Here is a 19762-nt window from a genome sequence, read left to right on the forward strand (position 1 = left end):
GAGAAAACTGTATAAAAAGGAGCGACCCACAGTAGCAAATTGAATCAGACTCCGCGAACTTACATACTGTGTACTTCACGTGACTTCTGTGTTCCCTGCAGTAAATAAACCTCGAATCTTTGACGCCGAAGGAAGTGTCCCGTGTCTCTGTCATTTGTACGCCGGAACAGGTTACCCACGAAGGTTTCAGGTGTTGTCCCCTGGCACCGCTGGGTCTTAAATAACCCAGTCCTTCAAAGATGGCATCCACCCTGTGAAAATAGTTGGTAGACGCCTTCTACCCATGTGTACCCTTAGCTTGTGCCCTGGTAATCAGGCTTTAACCCAGTGAGATGGGTTGGTTTAACATCCAAACTAGCCTCTTGCGGGCTCTGGATCATAGAGGGGCAGCCATTTTGCTTGACTTTTTGACGGCCTTTGACACCCATGGCAATATGTCTACATGGGAAGCCTGCGTCATGTGGAAAGCTTGTGTGGGGACTGTGAGGGTGGCCTGCCTCCTTTCTTGTAAATCAGAGCATGTTGTGTAGCATTGGTAGGTTTTTAATCTCTGTGGCCTCGAGTCACTTGTTCATGTGTCTCAGAAATCATACCTCACTTTCTCTCAGGTTATCTCTATTAAATGGCTGTGATCACCCTCTGCATTATTTACTTGAGTATCAGGGACTGCAGGTCCACATATTAACTAGTGATATCTAGGTGAACTTCACGCTAACTGGACACTGTGCCCTCTGATCTTGCTGTGCTGCATTTCATAGACAACAACATTTAGTTGCATGGGAAGACAACTTTTTAACTCTGTTGTCTCTACCTGCTCATATCATCATTGCTTCCATGGACTTTCACCAAATTATCCCACTCTAACAATTACAGATGCCTATGGGTGCAAGGGTTATAAAGTTATGGGTATTCTGGGGCGAGGCTATGTTGTGTGGGGAATGCAAAGTTTTTGATTTCAGCATTAGATTCTCAGCTCATTTTACCCTGGGTGGTTCTTTAATATATAGACCCCCAGGCCCAGCAGGGGCCTTCCTTAGAACACTGGGAGATTTCATCATCCCCCAGGCACTTTGCTTTACTCACTATATTGTCCTTGGGGATTTGAACATACACCTGGACCACACAGATGCTGGGGATACTCTTGAGAATTCAGAGATTTAGAGAATTTGGCCCAACTTACCCAATGGGTCGACCTGCCGACACATCTTGGGGGCCATATTCTCGACCCAATATGATGTTCCCATATTGATTGAAGATCCTTTTCCAGTCTCTTGGTCCGATCACTTTCTGACCTATTTTTCCTGGGCAATCACAGGCACCAATGTCCCGGCTCAGACTAAGCACAAGCCTGCCTTTGCTAAAATTGACCCGCTTGTGTTTAGCCAGCCCTGGAGACCTCCGGACCGGATCCCGCTAATGACCTTGAATGGGGCTCGCCTGTTTTACTAGCTGGAACTCCAAAGCAGTTGACCTTTTATCTCCTGCTACCCCCTTAAAACAGTCCAGGGTTTTTCTTTCTAAACCATGGTTCACGCCTGATTTGAGGGACTCAAAACAGGAGTGCAAGAAATTTGAGCGCAGTAGGCGAAAGGACTTTTCCCCTCTGGCAAAGCTCATGCTGAGTACAAAACAAAAAACCTATTATTCCACCATAGCACATGCAAAAAGTCTCTACTACTCGGCCTGTATCGACTCAGCTAGGAATAACACAAGGACATTTTTCCATTGTCAGAGCTTTATGGCGCCTAACGCCCAACTATGTTCGATCCCATCTTCTACTGCTTGGTATGAAAACGTATCCAGTTTTTTTTGGGATAAAATTTGCACAATACAGGCTTCTTTCAGCTCCTGTAAAAGGGACACTGATGCGTCATTGGCATCTGCTCTCCTCCTCTTTCTCCCTCTCACTCCCTTTCCGCCTTTGGTTCCATTGACCTACATGATTTGCTCAGAATTCTTAAGAGCCTTAAATTGGGCTCCCCTTGGACCCTTGTACGGCCAGACTCTTGGCCAATGTTGCAGAGACTGTTAACCCGGAAGTTAATAGACTTGTTAACATGTCCCTACAGGAGGCCTATGTTCCGGCCGCCTGGAAGCTGGCCCTGATTCTACCTCTTTTAAAAAAGCCATCACTAGATCCCTTGAGCCTTGGAATCTACAGTTCCATCTCCCTTTTGCCTAGCATTGCAAAAGTTTATGAAAAAGTTATCACCAAACAGCTGACGGAGTTCATTGAAAGCAGGGACATATTACATAAAGCCCAGTCGGGATTTAGGGCCTCATTTAGTACAGAGGCCGCGTTGGTAGAAGTCTCCGAAGCCATCCGAGACTGCTTGGATGCCGGCGGGAGGGCTGCCTTGATTTTGCTTGACCTCTCGGCGGCATTTGACACTGTCCCCCACTCGCTGCTGCTCACCCGACTTGCCGAGATTGGCATATCTGGCACTGCTTTGGGCTGGCTTAAATCCTTCCTGGATGGCAGGATGCAACAGGTTTGGCTCCCCCCTTCATCATCCTCACTCAAGAGGGTGCTTACGGGGGTCCCACAGGGGTCCTCTATGAGCCCCCTTCTTTTCAACATTTATGTCACTTCCTTGGTGCAATTGGCAGAAGATTTAGGGGCCAAAATAATTGCCTACACGGACAATACCCAGATTTTTTTCACATGGGAAAAAAATGAGAGTTCCACTTCCTCCGCAAAAAAACTGTCTTTCCAAGGTCTTTCAGTGGCTGGTCTGCGCGCAACTAAAGTGTAATGAGGAAAATCGGAAATCCTCTTGTATGGTAAATTTCCTCCTCATTTCAGAGACTCACTCTGGCCATCTGATTCTACGATGCCAGCCTCAACAGGCAACTCGCCAAGAATCTGGGGGTCTGGTTCGAGGAGAATCTCACGTTTGTGACCCAGATCAAGACTTTAGCTAGGAGCTGCTTTGGGATACTCAAGAGCCTTCGTAAATTCCTCCCATTGCTCCCTAGAGCTGCTAAGGAAATGGTCACGCGAGCCCTGATTTTATCCCGGTTGGACTATGTCAATGCCTTGTATGCTGGCATCCCGGGATATCTGATCAACAAACTCCAGATTGTTCAGAATGCTGCGGCCAGTCTTCTCCTCAATGTTTCTGCGAGAAGCAGCGTGCAACCACATCTGCGTGCCCTGCACTGGTTGACCATAGGTGAAAGGATTACATTCAAGTCCTTAGTTATAGCACACTGTGCTCTTCACACCTCTGGTCCTAGCTATCTACGAAAGTGCTTCTCTTTCTATACGCCTGCAAGACAGCTGCGCTCTTCCACTCAACTTCTGGCGCATGTTCTGCGTTTTCGGCTGCAAAGGTTGGGTGGCAGATCCCATGCTCTGAAAGCCGCCCTAGCATGGAATTCACTGCTGTTTGCTCTCTGATATATTCAGGATCCCATTCTGTTTAAAAAGACATGAAAAAATTTATTCTGGTGCTCACTCTCTCATAGGCTTCCACCAGGACACTCCTCAGACTAGCCGCATGCGTTATAAATAGAAATAACATAGCATTTTTATCTGAGGAGGTTCAGGTTAAAGCTGTTATTGCCATCTATCTGTACCACCTCAAAGCCTTCCACAGGATCAGATCCTTTATGCGCAGCAGCTTCTGGCCAGGGCATCATGGGCTACAGTAGAGACGAACATCAACCACTGCAGCTCTCTGTTGGCGGACCTTGAATGGAGGCAGGAATCGGCATCCCAAGAGGTCTCAGGAAGGGAACGCCCCAAAAGGTACAGGACAAATGGAGAGATGGACCAGGAGGGCGAAGCAATTTATTAATAGAAATGAAATAAATCTACAGGTGATCATAGATTTTAGATTAGCACTGACTGGAAGGAGGGGGATGGGAGGTTTGGGGAGTTACTGTTGGACTGTGTTGTACAAGATATATTGGCAAGAGACTTGGTTGGGAACTAAAAGGCCTGTAATTGGTAAATATAACGGATGACATACACTGTGAAAATTGATGGATATAGTCAGATATGAACAAACCAGAGTGTCAACAGCTGAATAGAAGTTATTTTATATGCCTAAAATGTGTTATTCCATGACACTGTGGTATATGTAAAAGTGCAAATGCCAATAAACAAAATAAAAAACACAAACAAACACTGCCGCTTTCCCTGAGCTGGTCTGCCTCAAGGTTCTTCATGTTACTTGCTGATTATTCAGAATCAAGCTGGATACATTGTATTAAAGTAACGCAAGAGGATCAATGTGACACCAGTTTTGCATCAGCTTCTCTCGCTGCCTGTATCTCTTGCTGCTTATAGAATCACTTATCGCCTTCTGAGTAGTATCTGCCATAGATGACACGTTGTGGGTTCATAGCAAGGCTCTTGGTACCCAAACAATAATGTTACGTTTTATCAGCTGGAGAGGCTGCTTTGTTCTGAAGAGAATCTTCTCGTGACACTTCCCAAGGTAAAGAGAGCGAGGTGTATAAGAAGGCTATGGTACCAGAATGTCGTTGATTAAATATAGTTTCATGAAAATATAGTGTCCTAAATATTGCTTACAATATCATCCCGTTGGAGTAAACAATAGTGTATCTATCCCCAAGATGTTGATATATTTGTAAACGCACGCAATATTTATGTCAGACAATATTTTTGTCCAAGTTATTCTGATACCCAACCCTGGGGAAACGGTTCTTTTGATGTCAGAAAGTGAATTATTGGCAAGGCCAACCTGGAGCACTGAGGGACGGATGGCATTTTAAGGAAACGGTTGAAGATGTATTTGTTTTTAAGTTGGTCTTTGGCTTTTACATCTGTAGTTCTGGGATTCAGTTGGACTGGATGTTTGTTTCTGAATTGAAGACTTTGCAACACTTTACTTTGGTTATTGTACAATAAGTCTTGTTCTGCTCTAGATAATTGCTCTTTTCTGGACAGTCTCTAATGCGCTTCGATTCTTTAGATGTGTAAGCTTCAAAACTCGCATAATAGTCGTAGTGGGCTCTTAGCCTTGATTTAAATAGTGGCTATACACATATTTTCTTTATTCTGGTTAACCCTCCTACTTTGACCTATTTTTGATAATGCTGTTCCATAGCAGAATACTTATTACTAGACCTGGGTGTGAAATTCTGTTCGACTTTCAGAGTTTGAGGAGTTTTTCCCACTCCACGTAGCGCACGGAGAGCCAAATGTGGAGCTGTGCAAGTTTTTAGGTCTCGTGACCTATCGATGTGCGCAAGCTCATCGAGCGGAGCGTGAATTCAAGTGGCGAAAACATCGTCAAACTAAGGGCTTTCAGCCCCGCGGTTTTCATGCAGTTCACGTGTACATGCACGCGCATCGCATGCAAGCCCAGCCTCTCGCAAGCCCAGCCTCTCACATTCCCAGGCTCTCCCGCCCCCATCCGGCATCAGGCTTCTCCTCCCCTAGCAGCACTCCTCCCACACCAGCAACTCCCCCCTCCCACACCAGCACCTCCCCTCTCTCTCCACGCAATCACAGCCTTTCCCTAGCAGCACTCCTCCCACACCAGCACCTCCCCCCTCCCACACCAGCACCTCCCCCCCACACCAGCACTTCCCCTCTCTCTCCAGGCAATCACACACCAGCACCTCCCCTCTCTCTCCACGCAATCACAGCCTTTCCCTAGCAGCACTCCTCCCACACCAGCACCTCCCCCCTCCCACACCAGCACCTCCCCCCTCCCACACCAGCACCTCCCCCCTCCCACACCAGCACTTCCCCTCTCTCTCCACACAATCACACACCAGCACCTCCCCTCTCTCTCCACGCAATCACAGCCTTTCCCTAGCAGCACTCCTCCCACACCAGCACCTCCCCCCTCCCACACCAGCACCTCCCCCACCAGCACTTCCCCTCTCTCTCCACGCAATCACAGCCTTGCCGCACTGCCGAGCCTGTCCCAACAACACAACCCAGCTCCGTCACATGGCTTCTGCTTTGCTCTTCTTCCACCACCTCTCCTAACCACTGCTTCTTGGCGCTCGATACATCTCGCCACCCGACCCCCTCTCCTACCATTCCTAGCTACCCCACTTTCACTCTCCTCGCACACCCCAACACTTCTCCAACCCCTGCCCCAAAACCACCGCTCCCACTTTCCACTAACCCCGCTCTCGTCTTCTCCTGCCCCCAGCGTCTCCCCACCACCGAAGCCCAAGTTCTCCCCTCACCCTCCAACGCTACTACTCACAGCCTACCCACGACCACCACAGCCATCTCAACAGCGCCACAGTCTCTGCCCCCAATCTCCAAAGGTCCTCACACCTCAACTCGCACCTCCACCCACGGCACGCGCCGGCGCCATGTCAAGTGCCATACTCATGCCCGATTTATCAAAAGTCTCAAATTATCGACCGGGCATATCACTTTCCCCAGCAAAAGCACCCCCCCCCCCCAGCCTTCATCACGCTCCAGGCTCCCCCCAACATAGCCAAAACCCAGGAGGTTAAACTAGGCCCGGGGGTGAGGCCGGCCGAGGAAGGGGCAAACAGTAAGGAGCCCCCACGCAGCACACGCGCAATTAACACTGTGAGAAACGGAAGACTCAGTGGCCCCTCATCATAGTCAGCAGTGGGGGCAACGTTGTGCGTCATGCCACAGCCCCGCTTAATGCCGCCAGAATGTCTCTTGCCATCGCCACAGTGTTTGTCATCACAGCCTCCCTACCTCCTCCACCCACAGTCTCTCGGGGTCACTTTCGACAGCACCTCCCCTCTCTCTCCACGCAATCACAGCCTTGCCCTAGCAGCACTCCTCCCACACCAGCACCTCCCCCCTCCCACACCAGCACCTCCCCTCTCTCTCCACGCAATCACAGCCTTGCCGTCTGGTTTACTTCCATTTTATTTGCTTCGCAAACACAGCCTTGCCCTATCAGCACTCCTCCCACACCAGCACCTCCCCCCTCCCACACCAGCACCTCCCCTCTCTCTCCCCGCAAACACAGCCTTGTTTTCATTCTGTGCTATTCAAACAATGCACTGCAGCAGCCTCTCCCACTCCAACCCCGACCTCTCCCCTCATACACTGCCGAGCCTGTCCCAACAACACAACCCAGCTCCGTCACATGGCTTCTGCTTTGCTCTTCTTCCACCACCTCTCCTAACCACTGCTTCTTGGCGCTCGATACATCTCGCCACCCGACCCCCTCCCCTACCATTCCTAGCTACCCCACTTTCGCTCTCCTCGCACACCCCACCACTTCTCCAACCCCTGCCCCAAAACCACCACTCCCACTTTCCACTAACCCCGCTCTCGTCTTCTCCTGCCCCCAGCGTCTCCCCACCACCGAAGCCCAAGTTCTCCCCTCACCCTCCAACGCTACTACTCACAGCCTACCCACGACCACCACAGCCATCTCAACAGCGCCACAGTCTCTGCCCCCAATCTCCAAAGGTCCTCGCACCTCAACTCGCACCTCCACCCATGCCGCCAGAATGTCTCTCGCCATCGCCACAGTGTTTGTCATCACAGCCTCCGCCGCCGACGCCCTACCTCCTCCACCCACAGTCTCTCGGGGTCACTTTCGAAAGCCTCTGTTCCACCAGCAATTTTGCAGCGCGATACAGCGCCCTGAATGGGACCTCTTGGTGCTATGGACCCCAACTAAGAAACAGGAGGGCAAACAAGAGTTGATTTAAGGTTGTTCGAAAATATGAACTTTCACTTTCCTTCTTACATTTTGACAACCTCTCACCTTTTCAAATCCCGAGAGCCCCTCCCCGTCTGTGGCTGCTTTCAGCTAGAGTGGCCATTTACTCCAGCGTCAGAGTCAGACATCACTCACACCATCCATCTTTTCAAAGGCCACGCCCTCTCCGCACCATGCTTCCCCTCGCCCTCTTTTCTAGAAGAACTGCCGGATTCCCACGACCCTCATCACGATGCACCACTGCCCCTGCAGTCACAGGGCTGAACCGCACCCACTGCGGACAGACGCACCCTTCCCAAACGCCCTCACGCCCCTTCCAAACCAGCTGTCTCCTTGCACAATCAGCAACCCGCTGAAAAAAACACAACCGGAGAAAAATCACACATTCCGTTCAAACGCGACTGTCCCCTTGAGATATAACACACTATACACACAAACATACACCATCTCTGCACTACAGTGGCGTATCAAAGGTGCTATGGACCCTGGTGCAAGGAGAGAAGGTATACAACTATCGCCATGGTTCAGCTAGGGTATAGCTATGGTTCAGTGGTCCCTTGGGTACCGGTGCCACAGCACCTGCTGCACTATTTGTAGCTACACCCCTGCTTCCCTATGCACAATAAATCAGTCTGTTCAAAAGCGATTAGAATGAAAAAAGGTTACCAGATGGGTAATATCACCATGGATGCCCGCTTCAAGTCCCGAGCTACCAGTAGTTTCAATTGGTTCAGTTGAAATTAACCAGCATTACAATGCCCAAAAACGCATTAGGTTGCTGGAGAAAAGCCCACACCCTGCAAATTGTGTCTTGATGACTAAGGACACACAACGCCACTCACACCGAAGCAAGCCCACTCTCACATACGCAACGCCACTCTCACACACGCAACGCCACTCTCACCCATGCAATGCCACTCACCCACGCAACGCAACTCACCCACGCAACGCAACTCACACACACAACGCCACTCACCCACGCAACGCAACTCACTCAAAGCCACTCACACACACGCAGTGCCACTTTCACCCACACTGTGCAGTGCACAATAGGTCTCGCAGTAGGAAAGTTGGAGCTATTGCTTTTGTAAATGACAAAGCCCTTTATGTTTTTAAAATGAAAAAAAAAATAAAAGGCATTGTTATTTGCAATTGTAATAGCTCCAACTTTCCTACTGCGAGACCTATTGGCAACGCCAGTGCTTGTTTCCTTGCTTGCCAACGTAACGTTGGTGAGCACGATCTGGGAATCTTAGTCCAGACCACCTCCCTACAAGTTTCCTCCATGTGGGCGGTTGTGGCTGCCTGCCGCGGCTCGCATTGAGAAACGTTCTGTTCGCGTTGAGGAAGCTGGCGCTCGGGAAGAACATCTATTCAAGCAGCAGAAAGAAGTAGTGCCCTCTTGCCCTGCTCCTGGTACCATTCGCGAAGATTTTTCTGTGTTGCAAAAACACCCGGCGCTAAAAGTCGGGGCAAACGGTGCAACCTATCACACTCCGCCGCTTGCAGAACTCTGCGTAGCGCAGCAGAGGTTTGTGGTCATTTTGTGGAGTTCCACATACCTATGAACTCTGCCCAGGCCTACTTACTACAAAAGAAGATTCTGTGTGAGAAAGTGGTATAGATTGTTGGAAATGTTACTGGGAGCAAATACTTGGACCTCAATAATATCGAAGGAAATTACATCACATAAAGTATAATATAATAATGGGGTGTTTTCTAAACAATCTTGTATAAAAGATCGAGGCTGCAGTATGTTAATAAACAGTTATTGATAACAGGCATAAGCACAACGCTATTGAAATGAACAAAACTGAAGGTTATTATAAGGTCAGTAGAAAGAATGGTTACAGCACAGCAAAGCAGTAACCTAGAAGTAATAATTGCCTTCCCAATCTACCCTCAGTTATTGCCTGTTTATTAATGGGAAGTAATGTAATTTCATGTGTTGAAGATTTGTCTCTATTACAGTATCCTTAATAGAGTATCAGGAGTAGCCTTGCAGATGGTGGTAAATTGCCAGGCATTGGAATTGTGATGAAGGCCTGAAGAAGTACACTGACATCACAGTCATTGGTCTTTTTCAGCTAAAGAACAGCAAGTTTGCAGTCACCTTAGATGGTCGTAGCCTGGACATCGACAGGGATTCTATCCGTGTTCTGTTTTTCGACAACGAGCCTCCGCGCATCAACATGAAGACCATCTCCCCAGGCTTTGCGGCTATCATCAGCGTCATCGCTTTGGCTATTCTGACCGGAATCGCTGTGTGTGTAAGTACCTGCGGTACTTCTAAATGTTGTGAATGGCTACAGCACAGTTGACCTAGTCAAGCTCTGATGAGAAATTAAGTGAAATAGTTGACTATCTATCCCAGGCAACGTTTTTCCATTTGATTTAATGTGGACCTTTTTACTAGATGCAGTGAATCACTTCAAGATAACTTTACTATTGTAGCAGAAGCAACTCAAATAAGACAGATAATACATAGAGCAGCATGATGTTTTTTGTCCACTGAGAACAGATTACAAATCAGGATGGGATGATATGGAGACAATGTGCTGGGCAGACGGGAGCATGTAATTGGGCCTTTGCACTATACAAGTGGTTTTTACAAATTTATATTTCAATTGTTACAATTTGTATTTAATTTGTATTTAAGGGATTTGTCCAAAGTCGAAATTGTATTTAGAATCTCAGAGCAAATTTCCACTTACGGACTAGATTGCTACACAATAGGTATTTCCTTGGACACAAAGTTTGACGCAGGCCTACTTCAAATTAAAGCTAATAAATTAAGAGAAATATATTTCAAGGGAAGATGCAGACAAAGATACTGCACATTAAGATTGTATTCCGATATGAAGGCAATCATGCTTCAAGGAAAGAATAATATAGGGGTGCTTTCAGCTAAGGCCGACGAATAAAGGCAGGCGATCTTCAAACAAAGGTCAATAAAGAAAGGCAGAGATTATTGCCTTATGACCCACTGCCAAGGGCTATACCAGTTATTAAAGGCGCTGAACCAGAGTTATAGTCTCAGGCAACAGATAAATTGTGTCCTCTAAAGCGGGGGCCCCTTGTTTCTGGAAGATTTGCACTTATTTTTCAGATTGTGTGAATTAATCTATCAGATGGCTCTTTTCAATTTGTTTTGTTTTTCAAATCTGCAAATCCTCCACAGCACCAATGAAACAATGTTTTTTTTTTTTTTTTTTTTAAAACCTTTATTAATACTTCAACCAGTTACAAGTATGGAGTATGGGCCTACAACCACAAGGGCTGGCCGCTAATCAATATCATCGCAACAAAGCAATTAGAACCAGACTCGGCCTCCCGGGAGGCGAATACAGCACGACTTCAATTAAAACTGGCAGCATAACATACTATACGAATAGCAGGATAATAAAGGTTTCACTTTATAATATAAAGATAAAAGGATCAGGTGCCATACAATACCACAAAGGTGCATAAAGGGCGGGCAAAACAGTAGGAGGTCCACAGTTAGTTCTATATCATTCAAAACAGTGGCACTGAGTCATACAATGCAGGATAAACAAGCATACAATTAATGTTCGCACCAGTTGAGCGTCCGCCCGATGGTACTGAAGTACCGTGAAAGTATAGGCACAGATAAAAAGTCGACAGTTGACAAAAGAATAGACCCACTACGCTGACCCGAAAAAGAAGAAACAAAAGAAAAGGCAAAGAAAGATGAGAAGAAAAAAGGCCATAGAAACAAATGGTAAAAAACAAAATCCCCCCCACCCTGCACCCCTGCAGATGACTACGGCCTACCCCCCTAGCAGCGTGCCTGTCGCCCCGTAAATGAACCCGAAATATAGAAGAAAAAAGGGAAAAGAAAGGGAAAGAAAGAAGGGACTAAAACCCTGCCCAAAAAGGAGAAATGGAGGAGGACTATGTCATACGCATTCCCGGACTCTCCCCCCCGTCTTAACGAAGAATCCCCCACAATGCTGACACGATCAAGCAAACCACAATAAAACAGTACATCAGAGGAAACTAGAAATCCCGCCCCGGACTCCGTTAACCAAATAGAGCAGTCCTGTTACTGATTAATCAATATTGTGAAACCTCAAACAACAGTCTCAGCCTTGGCCCCGTCGATCAAATTTGCTGATCCCCTCCGATAAATAGAGCCCCACCGTAAAGTTGTCAAAAGTCAAACAGAAGTTGTCGAAACATAGTCAATAAGACGAAGAAAGGATGGCAAGTCCCAAAGTAGACGCTCTAGTCCAACGATGACCCTTCCCGACTCTAAGACCAGGCACTATCCCATCCGCCATCTTGATGGACCAGCTGGGAAGGGGGTGCGACACAGTCCCACACAGATCACAATTACGAGCAAACGTCTCCAAATCGGGAAAAGCAGTGAAATGTTCCGCCAATTGCAGTTCCAAAGATTCCGACTTTGTAGGTGCATCGCCAATCTCCACATGTTCGAACCGTTCCACTTCTGTAGGGGCATGGAAAGCTCCAAGCACCGGGTCAAATTGCACCGCTGGGGTAGCAATAGGGAAAGGGACTGGCCACTGGGTCTCGGGCAGCAAATCAGAGTCCGGTCCCGATCCCCTAATTCCGTCCGCCGCCAACATCAGATTCCAGGCCTGGGTCTTCATAGTCGCCTTCAGTGCCTCAAGGGCAGCCATCACTGACCCCAATGACGGGCCGCACTGAACCCGCTCCGCCGGGTTCCGCATAGCATCAAGCATATTGTCCTCCACGGAGAGGCGCCTTCCCCGGGGTAAGATTAGGCGGAGCAGGAATGAGCCGTGAGGGACCGATCGTCAATAGAAGTTAGTGCGCCCCAAGTCTCCGACCCAACGGCACCGGCGCTACGAACGCCAGGCCCCCGGGTCCCGGACCCTCACACACACCACGTCGGGCATCACTCGTCTCCTCACCTCCGGTACAGTTCCAGGCAGCAAATCGGCAGCAAAGCGATCATAAAGATGTCGGAAGTTCCATGGACCGGACCCTGCCGCTCTCTCCGGTCCGCTGTTGTTCAACTAGGACCCGGCTAGACCAACACTTGAGGCCCCGGCTTCCAGACTGGGCTAGGCCTCAAATTAAACCTCGACATAACTCCACTCCACCATGTCGGAAAAATCTCGGGATTGCACCATCAGTCCGCAGAGTAGTTCATGCATCCGGATATGGGGCGAGAAATCAGGATGTACGACAGGATCTGCGAGCGAAAGACGGGGGTCAGCGGAGCCGGTAAGCTATGCGGCCATCTTGCTTGCTTTCGTAGCTCCTCCCCACCAATGAAACAATGTTATGTGCTGTGGCACACTCCTGGGATTGGGAAGGCGGGACTTCCTTTCCTGGTAACAAAAAACTAAACAGAAAAGGAGCCCAGCTAGATTTTTGCTACACTTTGCTTTTTTGTGACTAGGAAACCTTTTTTAAATTTAGCAGTGGCCTTTAGGCTCGATGATAAGCACAGGGGAGGTCCTGGGATACTGCTCAGAATAGCAATGACGTTCCTGGTCCTCAAGAATCCGTCAAACTGGAAACTGCTGCTCCTCAAGAATACCCTGAGAGAGGAAACCCTCAATTGGCTTTCTCGCCTTTTAGTCTCAAGGGGTTACCATCCGGTCCTTGGCCCCTTCTGTACACGCCTTGCTGGTGTTGGTATACCTAAAGTTGTTTTTCAGGGTGAAGCCTAATGGCGTCTCCATGCATGAGTCAGATCAGGGACCCTTTGTGGTTATTGTATTGCATTTTTTGCTTGGTGAACATATGATTAAAACTATTACAATAAATAAAGTTTTAATTGGAATGAGTGGACGGGGCAAGTGCTTCACAAACAATACTGGTGCACACAGTGGCGGCTCCTCCGCTAAGGCGGAGGAGCTTCGCCTCACTGCTTGAACTGCAAGCTGAATAAAAAAAAAAAAATGATAATAACGTTGGTTATTATCATTTTGTTTTCTGTATTCAGCTTGCAGCTGAAACCAGAGGGGCAGAGCTGGTGGTGGCACCTGTGGTGCGCATGATGGTTTCGCGGCTGTCTCGGGCCGGCCAAAGTGTCATGTGCATGTTCTCAGTGCAGGCTTTAGCACAGCCTGTTGTAGAACATGCACAACCTGCCAGCCCCTGTCTGAGCACCGAACCAAGACCAATCGCAATGCTGCTGTAAGGCAGCGTTGTGATTTGTCAGAGGATTCGGGGAGGCTGTGTGCTTCCTACGGAAGGAGGACAGAGGAAGAGGAGGCGGGGTAAGTCCTTCTGTTCCGCCGCCTCACCACCTCTGTTTGGTAGCAGGCTCTAATGGGTGCACATATCACTAGGCTTACTTATAGCTTCATGCAAACATATATATTTGTAAGAATTGCATTTGCAAGACGGAGGATGGCTTCTGGCCATAGAGGACATGTTCATTTGCTGTTCTTTGTTCCCGGAATTGTCTTTAAGAAATACGCATCACTTCCTGTCAGAGCAGCCCACGGTCAACTGTACGTAAGTTATTACTACTCCACTGCAATCAGGGGAGAGGGCTCTTTTCTGAGGAAGGACACTACTCCAGCCTCATTGGCTGGATACTTTGAATTTGAATGGTTACCTAACTGATTAGCAGAGGGTCTATGCCCAACCACCTGACCGTGGGCCCAAAAGCAGGAGCTGCACTCCAGTTAGGGCACACCTTTTGCTAGTTGGAACTGCGTGCCCGCTGCAGTCAGGGTTGCCACCTGGCCAGTATTTTACCAGCATGACAAGTACTTAAATGTGGCAGCTAATACAAAAATTAGGACAATCACTTAAAGCCGGTATTTTTCCCCTTATCCTTACATAACTTAAAACAGTCATTATAAGAAGAAAGCATTTTAAAATGTGTTGAATAGCTGCCTTAATGACCCCACTGACAATTAAAGTTAACAGAGACAGAAGGGCAGTATTAACAATGGAAACAGATGATTTTATTAAAGTTCTATTTAAGTATCATGTCCAGAGTGTGAGGAATCTTAAAAGTGAACAATGGCTATTATTTTTCTCCGGGAAAGGTAGCAACCCTGTCTCTGCTGCTATTGGTCATGCAACCAGAGCAGTGACCAAAGTGATGACCACTTTGGTCTGGAAAGGAGCAAGATTGAGGGCTCCCGTAGGCTCTACTGGCTTCCCCCGATGTTGCTGGTGATTTTGCCTCTGTGGAATTCCTCTGCAAGACCAAGCAGGGTTGAATGTGCGAACCACACATGGATCTGCCCGCATGCCTTTACAACTCGGTCCGAACCACAAATGCTTTTTTACAACGTATTCCTTTACCACGCAAGTCATTAAAATGACTTGTCTCAGGGAAAGCGCTGCACTTTGGAATAGTATAATTTACTATTCCAACTCCAGTCTGGGCATCAGTAGAGAAAGTGTCTAACATCAGTCCAACAATAAGGAAATTCATTCTAACAACTTGCATGGTAAAGGAATGTATTGTCAAGATGCATTCATGATTCAGATCATGTTGTAAAGGCACAGCGGGGTTCGAGCCACGTTGTAAAGGCTGTTTCCCCTGAGGCCAGAGACAAAGCATTCTGAAACCCTCTCCACCCCTCACCAGAGCGCAAAAGAAGGCTACCCAAGAAATCAACTGCTACCAGGGAGGTGAGTTGAGTGGAGACCTGGCCTAATATAGGGCACTATTTCACTGCACCAAATGTTGTTGTTTTGCTCTTTGCTGACCGTGCTCTTATTGCGTTGGTCAAGCCCCCAGTTTGCTTGCTCCATAGCTGGATTCAGAGAGGCCTGTGTAAAGTTGTTGTGCCTTTGGGCTAGCACCTGTGTTTTTGGCCCAGATAGTGTCCTGTCCCCTTCATCATTGAGGCTGTTGCCCTGAATGTCTCCTCCACTGACACCATGCCTGGAGGGCGCTATAGGTAGCATTATTTTTATTTTAAAACTTTTATATACCGGTAGCTTGACCTGTAGGTATCAGAGCGCTTTACATACACACAGTAAAAAAATAAATTAAAACAAAAAAAAACAGAAGGACATTACATTAGATAGTAGGCCGGCAGTAAGGAAGCAAACCAAAGACAAAAATACAGCATGGGAAATAAATATGCAGTGCAGCGGAGGGGGAGAGAACAATAAAAAGAAAATGGTGAAAATGACATAGTCCGATCCCTGCTATCCTTGAATGTCCGGAGAGAGGGGAGACAACTCAGATATAGAAGTCTAGGTTAGTTGACGTTGGTCAGGATAGTGATTGTTTAGGAGATGGAGTTTCAGGTCCCTTTTGAAACAGGAGAAGGAGGGGTTGCATCTGAGGACTCCAGGGGGAGCGTTCAATATCCTGGGAGCATTTCCAGAAAACGATCGGTATTGGGTGGTTTTCCTTTTCAGTTTCGGAGGAATAAGAAGGAGTGAGTTGGAGCTTCTCAGCGTTCTGGATTGACCTGCTCTTACTCTTATATCCTCATTTCGGCTCTCACAACCCGGTACACTTGTATTGTTTTGCCCTCCCAAATAATAGAAAATACTGCACACCCACAGGGAGGCACACACTCAGCGAAGCAGAAAAACACCTGGAAAGGGATTTCACTCTAATAAAATGAGGCACATCCAAAACCAGTTTTCAGAATAAAGCATGGGGTTTTATTTGTGCAACACTCTCTAACATAAAGGCTTTCATAGATATCAAATAAAACTATTCAAATGTATATATATATGTGTGTATATGTGTGTGAAATCAATAATTACACACTTATAAGTAAGCAAATGCAACTGTTAAATGCTAAAATACAAGGAATAATAATTATAATAATACTGGACGTCCACTGCAAAAAATAGAAATAGGCACTGTTAAATGCAAATAATAAGACACAAGGAATCAAAAGGAAAACATGAAAAGATATATACACTAAATACATCAGATGAGTATAACCACTGGAGGCTTGAATGTGCACACAGACACAGTCACACATCCCAATGCCAGTGCACAATTAGCCTTGCTCCTACGTAGGCACCCTTGCATTACAGTGCAAGAGTGTCTGTGTTGTTGGCATGATTGTTTTTGTGCAGGAGGGACCCCTTCCTGCACAAAACCAATCACACGAGGTGTTTTCATCTTTCTATGTGTGCTGCAGAATGCAGAACATGTGGAAAGAGGAAAACACAGGGAGAAATGTAAACATGTCTCCTCGTTACACCTGCTCAAGGGAGATGCAAGATACGGTGCATTCTTGTCCTTTCAGCCAGCGCCGACGCACAATTAGCAGCCTGGCACCAATACAGGCACCCTTGCGCCATGGTGCAAGGGTTACTGTGTTTTGGCATGATTGTGTTTGTGCAGGAAGGAGCACCTTCCAGAACAAAAACAATCACGAGAGACGTTTTCCTCTTTCTATGTGTCCACAAAATGCAGCACACTTCCTGCTCTAGGGAGACAGAAGGTTTTGGCGCTGCCACTGGTTTACGAGATATTGTAAATCTAGAGCAGTGTCAAAGTCCATGGGTGCTGCTTGGGAACACCCACAGCAATACTCATGGATCTCCTCTTTCATGCAGAGTAGGGCAAGGCAGCGACTTGTGCTGCTTTGCTGTACTCCATTTCTACAAGGCCATGAAAGCCACGCACAATGGCTTTACGTGGCCTTGCAGATATGGCAAAGCCCTGTGCACCACCAGTGCGTCATAAAAAGTGATGTTCCGTCAGAGCACACAGCTTGGTAATAAGCCCCTTAGATGTGAAAAGTTCCAGTATGGAGTCTCGGATGGGCTAGAAAGTTTTATATTCATTTGCCAGAGTTAGTAACACAGATAATGGCTCTGTTTAGCATAGCCTTGCACTGGAAATTGTGGCTCAGTAATTTTCTTGCCAAAGCCCCAAATATTAGAGTTCTTCAATTATTCGATATAGTCACCACTGATTGACCAATTGTATCACATTTTGGGTGTACTAAAAAGAGATCATTTTAGTCTTAGATACATTATGTTTTAAGTCGTTGTAGGTAATACATTTATGAAGGCAGGTCAGGGAACAGACGAGACCAATAGGGGTAAAGTCCAAAAGAACTATGTTCTCTGCGTATTGGAAGGTGGCAACATGCTCAGAATCTAACCGGAGGAAAAAGGCCCTTATTCTATTCAGCAATATCAGGTTGTACTAGGCTATCTCAGATTTAAGTAACACCATGAAAGAACTCGGCTTGGGTCACCGTTTTCAGTGCCTCAGTCACTTGATACAAGTTGATATCATGCATTTAGTAGTTTACGTTGAAGGGACCTGGGGAGATTGTAATCAGAAAATATAAAAGATGTCAACAAGGACGCCATCTTGTTTGGTTTACAGCTTCTGCTATCCATGCACTATAAATTATGAAAAAGATCCCCCTATAATTTCCCTAATAAAAATGTGAGGTGTGCAGCTACCATGGATGATTGATGACAGGCAGGTAATGAGTTTCTTTTTTTATTTTAAAGCTTTGTTTCTTATGCAGGTGGTCGTTCGTCGACGTGCGGAGCAAGAGCGTGTTCAGTTTGAACTCACTGAGGTGAGTTTTCTTTTTTTTTTATTAAAAAAGGGAGGTAGCATGGGAGCAGCATCGTATTCAATGTATTGATGGCAACTGAAGTGAGGCTGTTTTTTCTCTTGTAGGGCCAGGAGCTGGGGGATTACCAATTGGCTCAGAGAGAAAGCCTGCGGTACTACTCTTGAGAAATAAAGGGATAAGCTAGTTTGCAGTGCCACATTGGTTGTCAAGCAAATGATTTAAAGCTCGGATTGCTGGTGGGTTCCTGGGTCCCACCTGCCTCTCACTGAAACTAGGCAAACGCTGCACACCAAGACGCCATTTCTGTGGGTCTCTTGCTCAGCTGTAAAGACCTCTTGTACCCTTCCTCCATCTTACGTTAGAGCATCAGAAAAACCTCAAGATTGGGAGCACGTTATGCTTGGTATTTGTTAAGAGATAATACCTCACCTATGAGGAACTTTTTCTTGAAAAAAAACAAGAACACTCATTCTCTTGCTAATTAGAACAGCGTTGTTGCCACAATAGTTACCAATTAATCAGAATGTAATTTATAGACTCACATCCCTTAACAAAGGTTTCCTTTGAGATGGAAATTATTATCTGAGAGTTTCTATTGAGTCGGACAGTAATACAAAATTCATAGATCTTTGAAATAATTGCCGCCTTGCAACCTTTTGTAATTTGCTTTATTATGTCTTTTTGAAAATGTTTGCAAACAAAAGGTGCCTAGATAATGAAAATGTAGACACTTTTCAAATCGATAACTATTGTCAGATTCCACTAGCTCTTTTCCTAAAGTTGATTTTCACACTGATTAAATGATAAAGGTTTAACAAAAAAAGTAATACACCTGCGAGCAATCTTTGTGTGGTACATATAATATATATATATATATAGGATGACTTTTGGTGAACTCTTTGGTGACAACAAGTTTTGAATTAATGTGCACTGAAATTTGTTATTTACCCATTACTTTATACACACAAACATGACGAATTATGTTTTGCCACTTATATCAAAGTCCACGTAGATTTCCTCTATCTCAAAATAAATAGCTAACATGAGTATGTTTTTGCAGTGGAAAGTGTTTAATTATCAACAGGTGTCATTTTAACATTTTTTGAGAAAATGAAACAGAACATGTTCTACTGCTTTTGAAAAAAAAGCACAAATAGCAAAGCAGCGGGGTTCAAACTTATCTGTCTACAAAAAACTGAATGCTGACCTCCTAAGTATAGAATACTTACTTCTGAACATGGGTCATATTATCGATCTCGCACTATTCCACTTTGCGCTGCAGTGGGCACTTAATTCTCTGCTCCAGGTGCAGACCGGGACAGTGCAGCATATCACAACTGCACCCAGTGAGGTGCGAACCTGTGCCTTCACCGAGAACAGCCCAATAGTGAAAAATGGACCCGGTGTTTGAAGCCACCGTCCTGCCTTTTACTGTGCAGGTAGCAACACTGCCTGCATTTGCAATGGGGGCTTGCAGGGGTATGTCCAGGGGGGTCAACGGAACCCCTTTCCATCTTTCAAGAGGTACCCTCGGAAGTGCACTGACTGTGTGCCACCTCAATGTGGTGCACACTCAGTACACCCACAGAT

The 19762-nt window shown here is 46.6% G+C and overlaps 1 protein-coding gene across 2 annotated transcripts in view; it reads left to right on the forward strand.

The window, feature by feature from the left end:
* The window catches only part of LOC147690085 (epithelial cell adhesion molecule-like), a 73065-nt gene extending 53842 nt beyond the window's left edge, over positions 1-19223 (forward strand). The window contains exons 7-9 of one of the 2 annotated variants that reach the window (XM_086936636.1): positions 9749-9931; positions 18119-18172; positions 18277-19223. In XM_086936636.1, the coding sequence (XP_086792762.1) occupies positions 9749-9931; positions 18119-18172; positions 18277-18336 (297 nt within the window). In that variant the 3' untranslated portion in view covers positions 18337-19223. Of the gene's footprint in view, positions 1-9748; positions 9932-18101; positions 18173-18276 lie in introns of both variants that reach the window. The other variant, XM_086936635.1, reaches the window with a different exon arrangement.
* Positions 19224-19762: the final 539 nt, after the last annotated feature.

This window comes from Lissotriton vulgaris, chromosome 9, assembly GCF_964263255.1.
Source record: "Lissotriton vulgaris chromosome 9, aLisVul1.2, whole genome shotgun sequence".
Taxonomy (NCBI): domain Eukaryota; kingdom Metazoa; phylum Chordata; class Amphibia; order Caudata; family Salamandridae; genus Lissotriton; species Lissotriton vulgaris.